At 38.0% G+C, this 13,929-nt stretch overlaps 1 protein-coding gene across 1 annotated transcript in view; it reads left to right on the top strand.

Annotated features, from left to right (window-relative positions):
• The first annotated feature begins 1,909 nt into the window (after positions 1-1,909).
• The window catches only part of LPIN2 (lipin 2), a 61,706-nt gene continuing 49,686 nt past the window's right edge, over positions 1,910-13,929 (top strand). The window contains exon 1 of the mRNA XM_021686042.1: positions 1,910-2,252. Within this exon, the coding sequence (XP_021541717.1) occupies positions 2,142-2,252 (111 nt within the window). The 5' untranslated portion in view covers positions 1,910-2,141. The remainder of the gene's footprint in view (positions 2,253-13,929) is intronic.

Below are 13,929 nucleotides of genomic sequence, written 5' to 3'. Positions count from 1 at the left end.
ACAGTTTTCCCTTTCTCCAGTCATTCCATCTATATATTTTCTCATCTCTTTCAAGTTTTATTTTCGCTGCTTTTCCTTTTCCCCCCTTCCTCATCTTCTTATGTAGTTTCTCCTTAATCTTTCTCGTTCTCTTTTACTTACCTTTCTCCCTGACGTCTTGTTTCTCCTTTTATTATTTTCCTATTGGCAGCACCCCAGTATCAGTTTTTATCTTACTACCATCTGATGCTGGGGATCCAGAACTGCCATAGGACATGGAGGGAAAAGTTTAAATTGTTACACGTTGTGTAATATTTAGACCAAAAAAAAAAAAGATCACTTCTCTTTTAAAAGGAGGAATTTGTGTTACCCGATGTATACAGAGTTAGATTACAAGCGCCCATGGGCACTTTGATGTACTCCAGGCTCACATTAATGTCTGGTAGGCTGGGCAGCAAGCAGTATAACATACTGAATGCAAGATAAATTTTTTGCCATTTCTCGTATTGGTGAAATTTGTTTTTAATTCTGCCGTTCAGTATTTTTATTATATGTATCTTGGTGGTGTACTGCTGTAGTAAACATTACCAGCCTCCCTTCACTTGGTCAGACATTTGGAAATACTGTCTTTTTGTGATATTTAGAGGTAGAGGAAAAAGTTTAATAATTTGAACATCATTAAATATATGAGGATCAGCTAGTATATTAATTAACTCAGTACTTTTATGGAATGATGAAAAATCCTGTCATCTTCATTTCTTCTTTAGTAGAACTTTGGCTGAATGTCCTTTTTCTCCCCTTGTTCTCAAGATTGTCTCAGGGCCCTAAGGTGGTGCTTTGTCCAATAGAAATATAGTGGGAGTCATAGGGGCGCCTGGGTGGCTCAGTCGTTAAATGTCTGCCTTCGGTTCAGGTCATGATCTGGGGTCCTGGGATCGAGCCCCGCGTTGGGCTCCCTGCTCAGTGGGAAGCCTGCTTCTCCCTCTCCCACTCCCCGTTTGTGTTACCTCTCTCGCTATGTCTCTCTCTGTCCAATAAATAAATAAAATCTTATAAAAAAATAATAATGGGAGTCATATATGTAATTTTAAATTGCATATAGCAAAAAGAAAAAACCAGGTATAAATTTTAAGAATATATCATATTTAACTCAGTACGTCCAAAATATTATCATTTTAACATGTATGTATAACAAATTAGATTATTTCACATTCCATTTTTATTTTGTGTGTTTTATGCTTACAATACCTGTCAGTTGGTTCTAGCAACATTGCAGATATAGCCACGTTGTAATGAACAGCACAACCCTAGACAGCTATATTGAATATAGTTTTTAATTAAAAACAATATATTTTGTCCATGTGTGTTAAGTATGTTTTCATGTTTTAGAAAAATTCACTTGAAGTTACTAGATGTTGACTTACGGAAAGATAGAAAGGGAATACCAGGAATATTTGAATTTTACAATGCTGCAGTGTCATACTCTTAAATTGTTCAGTATTTTACTATATGTTAATATTATATAACAATACTAACAAATAATTTATTATATAACTTTTTCATTATTTACAGGGCTGAGCAGGCTGTCTTCCATCCAGAATTGTGAAAACATTGAGTCATACTGATATGACAAAAAATTGTTATTGAATTCTAGAAAGCATCTATAACCTGCTGTCTTTGGGAAGCTTGTTGATTACTTAGAAAATATATGTACATTATTTTCCCTCAAATGATTAATTTTTTATAAGATTACTTCTCTATATGTATAGTTTTTATTTCTAAAAACGAGGATGTGATTGATTTGGAGAATCATTAACTCAATCCCTGTCCTGTGTGATGGAAGCTGCAGTGACCGTCATGTGATTGGGCAGGACTTGGTACCTATCAGTGTAAACACATGGCACAGCCTGTCCCATGCCCCTCCTTATCTCCTTCAGAGAGAAGGGGTTGAGGCGTTTTGAGCAAATCTTATTGGTAAAGTCGTGTATGTATTGCTTTTTTTTTTTTTTTAAACCATTTCCTTTCAGTTTTAACCATATTACTGTGTCGGCAAACAGTTTGCTCTCAGTTTGTCAGCAGAGCGGCTTTCCGTTTTGATAATTTAGGACTGTAACTTTGTCTCTGAAAAAAGGACATGCTTGATAAGCTAGTTCAGTTTTAAGATGTTTTACTTAGAAGATGATAGTAAAGATGAGGAGGAGGAGAAGGTTCATGAAGACTCACTAAGTAAAACTGAAGGTGTTTACCATGGAAAGGCCCCTGCTGGTATCCTGGTGAGTTACATGCACCCAATGTCCTGTTGACTTTGCTTGCTTGCTCAATCTGGGTAATACTAAGAGAAGAGGGCTAATGCCTTTTCTTTGGAAAATGTAGCACCATGCTACACCATCTTTCTACTTTTTTAATTTATTATTTAACAAATAACTTTCTGCCTAGAAAAAAATGAGGTTGCTGCTTTAAACAGAATTTTTTTAAAACTAGGTTTCAAACTAAACATATCTGGTTTTACATTTTTGCTTCTAAGTGCAGTAGTTGAGGAATAAAAAACATTTAAAAAGTTTTATGGTTTTTACTGTCCTAGCCAAAATTTTTTGAAAACTGAATATTTGAAACTAGCATTTTATTCTGGTAATATGATACAAAAGAGTGACTGCAGTCTTTCTCCTATGATTACAAAAAAAAATATTGTAAGCTTTGCCATGTGGGCAAAATGCAAATTGAGGTGTTTTTTTTTTTTTTTTTAATGTAGACAAGATACAAAATAAATCACATAAAAGTGTTAAGTTCTAGAAGTCAGCATTAAGGAAATAAAATCAGGTAGATTAAGGACAATATAATTTAACTCTACCTGTGGAACCTTTTCCTTCAAAAATCTGAAGTAAATACCATGAGGTAAAGGTATTTCTTAGGAAATTAAGGATGTATGTTTTTATGAAAACAAGTGTAAAAACCGGATAATTTCTAAAATCTGTGGCTCATAATCACGTTGATTTTAAAGTTATATAAATTTTTGTCACCTTTAAAAATGTTATCACATTTGTATGCTTTTTGCTTTTTGGACTTGTTGATGAAAGTGTACTTGTTCAGGGTTCTCAGGAACCAATGGAACTGAACGTTGTTTGAATATGAAAGGAAGTCCGGTATACAGAGAGAAACAATTTACTTTTCAAATTTCCTTTTTAATAGTGTAGAGTTTATGTATATATGGATTCACCCACATTTGTTGTAAAGGTCAGTGGGGAGAATAATACATATAGTTGAATCTTTACGAATATATAAAAAATTATTTTATTGAGCAGCACTAATACACACAAACCACCTATTTCAGGAAGAAGTTCTTATGCTTCCTGATACTGGTGTTTTCTAGAGAGAGGTCAACGGGTATTCGATTAGACTGCATTTTATTAACAGTTCCCTTTTATGTTGATGTCAGAACATTGAAGTCCCATGAGTCACCTCCCTGCCCCAAGAGAAACTTTGATTTTTCTGAATGGCTAGTGTTAGGGTGCTAGATTTGATATCTGCTTAATAAGCTGTACTGATGATGTAAGAGACTTTATAACTTGGGTGGGTGGGTGTGTGGGTGTGTGTGTGTGTGTGTGGCAAGGGGGACAGGGAAAAACCTAGTTTTCAGGGTCCAAGTCCTCAGTGACCCTGACACTCCTTACTATTCATATACTGCCTGGGTGAATGTCTCCATCTTAAAGGAGATGATTTTATGGGTTTGGAACATAAATGTATAAGTCTCATAATTTAAAAACATGAGAAGCCTTTTGTGCTTTGTTAGAAATTAGCAGTTGAAAAAGAAATTTCCATAATTTTTAAACAAGTGAAGATAATCCCTTTATTTGGTAAGGAAAAGGCCACATTATTTCATATTTCAGTATCCTGAAGTTCCAAAATAATCTGCTGGCCTTATTTTCCACTGGTTATTTTAAACTACCTTGATTGCATTTTTAAATTAGGGCAGCATGTACTACAGGAGTGCTTAGCCAAACTTGTAATCCTAGGAAATGCTTCTAGAATCAAGTATTTCTGTGGAGACTCTAGACAGCATCTGGACATTCTTATTAGAGATGAGAACCCATGCACAGAGGCTGTGGGACCTGCTCATGGGGCAGAAGTGAGAACTTGACCTTGTGTCTTCATGTCCTCACCGCTAGCTGCAGGGAACTCCAGGAAGCAAGTGGGCAGTGCTTCTCCATCCTTATCCCTCTGTGCTCTTTCAGAGGACCTGGGCACCAGTGTGGTCAAGTCCAAAAAGCTCATTTTTTTCAGAGAGAATTTTGTATGTTTATGTCATTTTATAGTAAGATTTACTAACAAACACGGTAGTAGAAGATAGCAAGTCACCCGATAGGCGGGGCATGTGGCTTAGGGCAGTGTCTTATGCTGAGTTAGGAAATCTTCAGTGGGGGATGAGGAAGCCTCCCCTCAATCCCCCACCCTTAGCACATTTTGTCATTACTTCCTGCTGCCCAAAATCCTAGAATAGCACTAGGTGAATGGGTCCAAAACCAAACACTTTCCTCCAATCCAGCATCAGGAATGTTCACAAAACTAAACATTTAGTTGCATAGAATTTTATTTCATCTCAGAAATATGGTGGTGTTACTAGGTAGGCAGTTTGTGGGGAGTAAATTCTAGAATCTTTCTGTTTTCACAACTCATTTGCCTCTTTAATCCTGATGCCACAGATGAGCTCAGGAATTTTGTGGAGAGTAGCATAGAGGCTGTGGCCAGAAATATGTTTAGGCTTTTTGAAAATTATTTATTATCCATTTTTATATTTATGCCCCCATCTGTTGTCAGAAATGACTTAGAGACATGCATACACACAACTATTCCCTAATGCTGTAGAGTACATGACTGAACTGTTAATATAAAGAAAACAAAATTCTTTTCATTCAGCAAATATCAATTATGCCACACTGCCACACTGGTTTTGCTAGATACTGACAATTTTTTTTTTTTTTTTTTGCACTTACTAATATGTCTGAATTATTTGCTGCTCTGAGTTTGTGAGTAGCACAATAGCACAACTGGACAGATTTCAGCAAATGTCTATAAAAATGCTGCCTCTTGGGGCGCCTGGGTGGCTCAGTCCTTAAGCGACTGTCTTCGGCTCAGGTCATGGTCCCAGGGTCCTGGGATCGAGTCCCACATCGGGTTCCCTGTTCACGGGAAGCCTGCTTCTCCCTCTCCCACTCCCCCTGCTTGTGTTCCCTCTCTCGTTAGGACTCTGTCAAATAAACAAAATCTTAAAAAAAAAAAAAAAATGCTGCCTCTTTTAGTTTGCCCACATCCTTGTTTCTGATTACATACTCCCAGTTAGCCTAGCTGTTTCACCCAGTTGATTGGGATAATCCCAATATTGCAGGTCTGATCCAGATGCTGGTCAGGCAGTTTTGTGCATAGGAAAAACAAGATGTAATCCCGTCACTGTTTTTAGATGACACATGAATCAGGTGTTGGTCCAGTCTACAGGATTTGGACACAACTGCCTGAAAGGATCTAAATAAAAATCTTACCTCTCTTGGGAAAAACGCGTATCTTTTTATATAATGTTTTACATTCACATCTTAGGTATTAAATATTCAAAATCAACCCATTTGTACTGAAGAAAAAATTTTAGACAGCAATTCTAGAGTAGATAATTTTTGTTCGTGTTAATACATTCTTATCTAATTGAAAGTAGGGAAAATAATTTTTATTGGTTATTCACTCTTGCTGCTTGTTCTAGAAAAATACTTATCTGTCCCTTTGAAACCTGTTGCATAATCTAGAATCATTGTCTGAGCTCTTTTACTTTGCTTAACCTAGAATACTTAGGGAAGATATTTTTCAAAGGGTGGAAATAAAAGTATACTGATCTTAATGTTATTAGAGTACCATATTAACTCTGATAAAAATCATGTTTAGAACTTTGTATGCCCTTGGTGTACTGTCTTAATCCTAGCTGTATCTATGTAGAAAAGACCTTCATCAGAAATTTGCCTAAAGTGAATCCCAGGAAAACCTGAAGGGAGAGCTATGTAATCTCCAGAATGTTACTGCATTCTTTTGAGACTTATCTAACTCCACTTGAACTGCAGATAGAGGCTATCGTAAGTTAGAGGTCAAGGGGCAGTAGTTAAGATTATAGAAGTCATCTGTCATCTTTTATAGTCTAACAAAGCATGAAGTCATAACCATTATAGACTGATAATTCAGAACTTATTGGAAAAGGAATTCCTCCTTTCGGGAAAGTGAGGCAGGAGAGGAATAGGAAGTACACGCTTCAATTCTGTTCGTTCCCCGTACAGTGAGTTTTCAAGAGGGGACTGGGCATTGATGCCCTTGCCTGTAGTCCTCAGACACAGCTTGACAAGCTGCCATTTGGGGGTCTCTTGGGGCTTTAAAAAGTACTTGTACTTAGAATCTACGGGCGGTGGCCTGGTCATCAGGATTCCTCAGAACTCCTCAGTGATTCAAGTGGCAGCCAGGGACAATGATACCCAAGTCTGACCAACCCCTGGAACCCTTACTGAACTTCAAATATACACCAAAAACAAAAAACCAAAAAACAAAAACAAAACAGATTTAACAATTAAAAGGGGGTACTGGAGCCTAAGAATTGTTTTTAGTATAACTACAGGGGTGTCTGGGTGGCTCAGCTGGTTAAGTGTCCGACTCTTAATTTCAGCTCAGGTTATGATCTCAGGGTCCTGGGATTGAGCCCAAGTCAGGCTCCGTGCTCGGTGAGGAGTTGGCTTGGGGATTTCTCTCTCTCTCCCTCTGCCCCTCATGTCCACTGCTCACACTCGCTCGCATGCTCTCTCTAAAATAAATAAATCTTAAAAAAAAAAAAAAACTAAAACTAAACTACAGACTTTATTCGTATTTTTTTTTTCCACTAAAGTCATTTTTCTGTTTTGGGATCAAATCCAAAATCCCAGCTTGCTCTTGGTAATGTCACAGTAGTCTGGCAGTGACAGTTCCTCAGTCTTTCCTTGTGTTTTGTGACCTTAACACTTTTAGTGAGTACTGGTCAGCTATTTTGTTGAATTTCCCTCAGTTTGAGTTTGTCTGATATTGCCTCCTAATTAGATGGAGGTCATGTATTTTTGGGAAGAATACTGCAGACATGATGTCATATCAGGAGTTCCGTGATGGCGATATGTTTTATTCCTGGTGAAGTTTCCCTGATTCACTTGATTAAGGTGGTATCTGGCAGGTTTCTGTACTGTGAAGTTAATGTTTTTCCTTTTGTAATGAATACTGCAAAATATTGGGGGGAGACTTTGAGAATATACAAACATCCTATTTCTCTTCAAACTTTTGTCCTCTATTTTTAACATCCATTGCATGCCATAGTTATTACTGTGGTATTCTAATAGTGGTTTTCTATCTCCCTCATTCTGTATTATTTGGAATTCATCTTTAAGAGAAAGCTGCCCCTTCTCCCTACTTATTTATTAACTTATGTCCGTGTGGACTCATGAGTATTTTATCCTGTAGGTAATAATCAAATACTGTCACTATTCAGTTGCTCAAATTGTGTTAGCTCTAGCCATTGGGAGCTCTTTCACGTTAGTTCCTGTGTTCCTTTAACCTATCCCTATTTTCTTGATTTTGAACAATTTCATACTTTCTGGCACTATTAGATACTCCAGCATCAACTTGTATTTCCTTGACTCCAGCCCTGGGATTAACTACTTCTCCAAGGAGCCCTGGTTCTTTTTAGTAGAGAATGGTATTTAGAAACCAAGATCTGGGCTCTAGGTGTGCTTGTTGCTTCTACAGTGTCCTTGATTCTAGTACTCCTCTTAACAGAGAAAGCTAGGATGTTAAATGTGCATTCTAGCCCAGGTATAAACACATCAATATTTGCGCATCTGTCCATGGAGACTTCTGATTCTAGTCTAATACCACAGGGTTTGTTTTAGCCTTCCCTCTAGGAAATTGTATTTTTAGAAGCTTCCCAGGTATTTATGATTAATCAGACTTGGGGAATGATAGCTTTGGGATATAGATCTGTTAGGTACATTGTGGACCCAAAGGTCTTGTGGCTTTGTTAAGTAGTCTTCGTTGATGAATACTCCCTTTGTTGTTGAATCATCATTGTTTTCTATTCCTGGGTTAGTCATCATTTCTTACACTGAAAAGAATTTCTATGTCACTCCTACCCCTTCTAACTAAGGGAACTCAGCCAGCTAGGAGAGAAAGTCCCCAGTTTTTTGTAGTGGAGTGGGAAGCCAGTTCAGTCTTATGGCCAGCATTTTTACAAAACTTGTCAGAGAAATTGAGTGTACTTGAGGCAGTGTTAGTGGTTTGAATGCACAGGGAGGCCATGTGTATATTAGTATATATACAACCCACTCAAATGACAGAAAGTTCACAATTTCACTAAAGCCAAATTTATTTTAATCCTTGAATTATCTTCTTTTTGATAAGGCAATCTGCATTCTTTTTCTCTAAAGCACAGCATTCTTTCTAAAGCAGGTACTTGGTCTATCAGACTTGACAATAAACCCTTCAGCCTGGGGTTGTCGAGGATGTTTAGACTGTGAACTTTAGGCCCACACGTGCTTGTTAAGTTAGTAGCTGTAAAGTTGGTTAAAGTAGGTGCAGTGACCTTCACATTCTACTGGAGTAATTCATCTGGCACGTTCCTACCTGAACTTAACAGGGTACTGTATGATGGGGGTTGAGGGACTTTCAACCCAAGGACTTAACACAATTGGGACAAGTTTTAAATGTCAACTTAATTCATCAGTGATATTAACTGAGGTTTTGGGGGGGGACATGAGAAGAAGATGAATTTAGTTTAACATGTCTTTCCCTAGACCTACAAACTACAGGAACATGTTTATTTGTTCCCAGTCTCACGGCTGTTATTTCAACTGTAGAAGGGTCATGATGTCAATTCCTGACATCTAGGTCAGTGAGTAAATAGAACTTCAAATAAAGTCAGAATGTTTCAAAGGAAATTGTATCCTACCAGTGTGTGGACTAAAGTGATAGTCATCATTGAAAATACAGCATATGGTTTCCTTAGAAACCTGCTGAGATTGTTTGCTTTTCATATGTGAAAGTGAGCGTAACAATCAAATTTCCTGTTTTATCTTAGAGTTGCTTATAGTTATCAGTGATCACCACCAAAATAGGTTAGCCACAGTTGTCTTATCCTAGAAAGTTTAGGATGAGAACATCTTCCTTAAAACATATTTATAACAATTGGGGTGCCTCGGTGGCTCAGTCGTTAAGCGTCTGCCTTTGGCTCAGGTCATGATCCCAGGGTCCTGGGATCGAGCCCTGCATCGGGTTCCCTGCTCGCCGGGAAACCTGCTTCTCCCTCCCCCAGTCCCCCTGCTTGTGTTCCCTCTCTGTCTCTCTCTGTCAAATAAATAAATTTTAAAAATTAAAAAAAAAAAAATTAAACATTTATGACTATAATGTAGTCATACCTTTAGGGCTACTCATAATAGAAAGCTTAACATTTTTCATGTATGATAGCATGTGGAAGAATCCTCATGGCCTTCTAAAAGCATTTATGAAATTCCTACTTACACATGGCCTTGAAAATTACTAAACTTAGCATTAGTGTTTTTAGGAGCTTATGGTCCCAAGATACAGTAAAAAGCCTGGGCATTTGAGACAGACATATCTGAGCTTTTGTCTGTGAATCACAGTGTAACTATTTGGCTCTATGTAAATTGCTTTGTCTCCATGTAAGTTGAGCCCCAGTTTTCTTGCTACTACAATGCATATGGCATTTACCTCACCTAATTGTGAAGATTAAATGAGATGAGGTATATAAAATGGCATTTGGAAGGGATGGATGTTTTGCCCTCTTCTCTCTTTCCCCCCATCACTTTCGCATGGCTAACACTAGGAAGAATATGGAGCAAAACATCTGAATTGTAGGTTAGGTTATATGTGTTTTTTCAAGGATATGCATAGCTTAAAAAGTTATAGTGTGAGTAATTAAAGAGTTTGAATTTTCACCCGTGTAAGTGAATCTCTATTTTAAGTAACTCCCACATATGAAAAGCCAAACTTGTAAAACAATTAAGTTATTACCACTTTGTAAAATAATTTAAAGGATTTATTTTAATAGCAAACTTCTCCCAGGACACCAAAGATATTTTAAAAACAATAGCTGCAAAATCAGCCTTGCAAAAATACATCTAAAGCAGTCCCATTCCTAAGTTATTTACCCAATGAAATGAAATTATGTTCACACAAAAGCCTGTATACAAATGTTTTTGATGGCTTTATTTGTAATCGCCATAAAACTGGAAACAAGCCAGATGTCTTTCAGCTGCTAGATGAATAAACAAACTTTGGAACATCTGAGTAGTGGGATACTATGTACTTAACACCAGGAGACAAAATGCTGATACCTGCCACAATACTGATTAATTTCAAATGCATTATGCTAGGTGAGAGAAGCCATATTCAGAAGGCTACATACTATATAGTTTCATTTATGTGACATTCTAGAAAAGACAAGGATTATAGAGACAGAAAACAGATCAGTGGTTGGCAGGGGATGGGGGAAAAGTATGGACTACAGAGGGGCAGGGGGGCATTTTGGGAAAGGATCTAGTTCTATATTTTGATTATGGTGGTTATTACGTGATTGCATGGTTAAAACTGTACACTAGAAAAGGGTTAATTTTAGTCTATGTAGAGTACACCTTCATTCTTTTTTTTAAGATTTTATTTATTTGACAGAGAGAGACACAGTGAGAGAGAGAACACAAGCAGGGGGTAGTGGGAGAGGGAGAAACAGGCTTTCCGCAGAATAGGGAGCCTGATACGGGACTGGATCCCAGGATCCCGGGATCACGACCCGAGCCAAAGGCAGACGTTTAACGACTGAGCCATCCAGGCGCCCCAGTACACCTTCATTCTTTAAAAAAAGAATTGATTTTGAATAGGTCAAGGTATAGCTATTTGAAATTTTAAAATTGCATTTCATAGCAGACTTGGCATGAACATTTAGCCAGAAGTTTGTATATGCTGATAGGTATAACCATTAAACTAATGTTGACTAAGTAATAGTTTAATGTCTTTCATTATTAACTATAAATGGAATCTTAAACTCATTACATTTCTTAATGATTTCACTTCTGTGTTTCTCTCTAGTCTCCAGTCAGGTTAAATGTTCCTGTAACATAATCTGTCACCTCATATACAAGTAGATTGGGCATATTTTAGGGCATATTTATGACAGGAAAAAGCATGAACTAAATTATCAGAGACTGCCTTCGTTTCAAGCATTATTCTGTAATTTGGGAAACAAAGGGAGAAGTGATGAAGAGAAATACAAGAACTGTTAAATTTTATAGAGCTGCAATAGTCTGAAACGATTTTGGTCACAGGAGTGATACGAGGGTTGAGGCAAGTAGTTAGGGCCCACCTTTCCTAGTGTGCTGCTAGCCACTTTAGGATCTACGCAAGGAACACGTACTTCATTATGTGTAGTGAAATCTAAAGATATGTGTAAAATTGAACATTTAGTTTTCCTTGCTCTGTGCCAATTCTGTTGCTTTAAGAGGTGAATATTTTGTTAAATTGCTGAGCATTAGGAAAATGAAACTGTTGCCACCAGCTATTTACCTTGAAGGCTGTGCCTTATAGAATTCTAATGTTGGGCATTTTCATGTAAGTAGACTCGCTAGTAGGAAATGATAACCTAAGTTCTGTTTCACCCTGTTTTCTATAATAGTCTTTGGTCATGGTATGATCATTGTCACCTTCTGCCTTACCTCAGCTTCAGCTGACTTCCGCATACTGACTTCCCCTGACAGACCAGCCAGGGGTCTCTTCTACAAGTTGCTCTGGGGCTGCCCTGTGTTCTTCAGAGTGATCTGCACAGATGTCATTTGTTCTCACGGGGATATTTTTAGATTTACCCATCGAAGGTGGGTGTCATTTTTAATTGTCACTCACATACACCAGATTTATGCAAGTTTTTTTCGGTGAAGTCTTAACTAGCATCTGGAGAAAAGCATTGGTTTCAGAATATCTGAGCATTGGTTTTGAAACATTGGGTTGGCCCCCACTATTCTTGGCATTTTTCTTAATGTGTGGCTATGTGTATATATACACACATATCTTCATTTACTTCTTGAATTTCTCTCTTATTTAGGTTACAGTACAAAACATTGTGTATATTTCTCTCTCTCCTTGCTGATTCTGTTCACTGGATCTTGCATTCATTGATTCATACATTTGTTGGTCCGAAAATACTCATTAAAAACCTCTCATTGCTAGGCATTGTGCCAGGTTTTGGGGAGACCATGAAGCATACAACCCATCTTTCTTTGTCGGAACTTTGGAGGTGGGGTACTGTGGTGAGTGCCTTTGTGCTGTGGTAGGGAAAGGGCAGGGCGGGGCTCCCTGGATGCACCTAGCCACAGACCCCTTGCTGCCTGCGGCTTTCTTAACCATTGAGCCCATGCCTCCTCGCCCCATCTCTTTTTGATCTTCTTTTTGATCTTCTTTTGGATTGTGCTCTGTGTGGGCATACTTTATTCCCATCTCTTCCCATCTCTTCTTTCTTATGAAATATTAGATTAACAGCCAACAGTAGTAGCTGGATAGATTGAGAAGAAAACTTAGTTTGGATTTTGGAGGATTGTCCAAAAAATTATTAGGCCAGTAACTGGGGTGGAAAGTAGGGAATTGATGGTTTTTGAACATTAAATAGGGGACACAGTCCTTCCTTCAGTTGTACCTGCTGAAAAGTCAAAGCAAATATTCTAGTAAAACTTGGGACCACCACTTGGGAAAAAAATGTATCTTGCTGTAGCGGCAAAGTATCTTCCCTTTTTTCAACTTTACTCAGCCCAAGATAATTGTTCGTCCACTTTGCAGCTAGTGAGCATGGTGAAATCACAGAGAAGTGAGCTCAGTAAGCAGAAATCTGTGCTTGCAAACTTCCTTGAAGAGAATATGTCGTGACAGATTAGAAATCTGAATTTATCGACTCACCGGCCAAAACTTAAGGCCAGCCTCATGTTTTCTCATTAAAAAAAAAAAAAAAAACCCAAACTTAAAAAAAAAAAAAAAATGTCAAATCACTATGTTGTACACCTGAAATTAATGTAAGCTTGTGTGTTGACTATACTTTAAAAAAAAAAAAAAAGTTCTGAGTTGTTCAGGGGAAGAAGGCTTTCACTAGTTTTCTCAGGGTGTTTTTTTGGTGGTGGGGAGGGCAGGTTGTAGAGAGTTCCAAGTGGCTTTATCAGGTCAGAATCAGTATCCACCTAGCTGTATTTAAGTCCTTTGTTGGTAAACATCAGAAATGGACACTGAACCAGCCAAGCAAACAAAGAAACTTACGACCATTCATGAGTCAGAGAAGTGATGAGAGGGCAAGGTGTGGGGCTCTGTGGCATCTCAGTGTCTTGAGCTGGTGGGCCTTCTGGATTATTGCTCAAGTAGCTCAGCCCAGCTAGATTCTTGTTGCTTTGGCTCTCTATACACACTTTGTCTGGGTCAGAGGTCTCCCTACCCCATTAGTCAGCTGGTGCCAAGGTCTAAGTCCCAAAGCCCAGATATGGTTACTAGGGATTTATTTACCCCTTTGTTTGGAGGGTTTTCTGAAAGATGAAATCATTGTGATCCAGGGAGCCTTATAATTACCCTCTGATCTAGCTGTTGCATCATGGATCTGTTCAAATTCCAAAGCAGGAATATCGGGTCAGAAAATTTCCTCTTCTCACCTATCTATCCTGAAGGTTGATGTTGAATAGTATTGGGTTAAAATTAAGGAAGGAACTGCTAGGAGAGCAATCTTCCCAGATCAGAATTTTTATAAATGAGGGGTACCTGACTGGCTCAGTTGGTAGAGCATGTGACTCTTGATCTCGGGGTCTTAAGTTGGAGCCCCACATTGGGTGTAGAGATTACAAAAAAAATAAAATCTTAAAATTTTTTTAGAGAACCACTGCC

This window comes from Neomonachus schauinslandi, chromosome 14, assembly GCF_002201575.2.
Source record: "Neomonachus schauinslandi chromosome 14, ASM220157v2, whole genome shotgun sequence".
Lineage (NCBI taxonomy): Eukaryota > Metazoa > Chordata > Mammalia > Carnivora > Phocidae > Neomonachus > Neomonachus schauinslandi.
The sequence above is the reverse complement of the archived record's forward strand: the minus strand, read 5'-3'. Positions and strand labels throughout refer to the sequence as shown.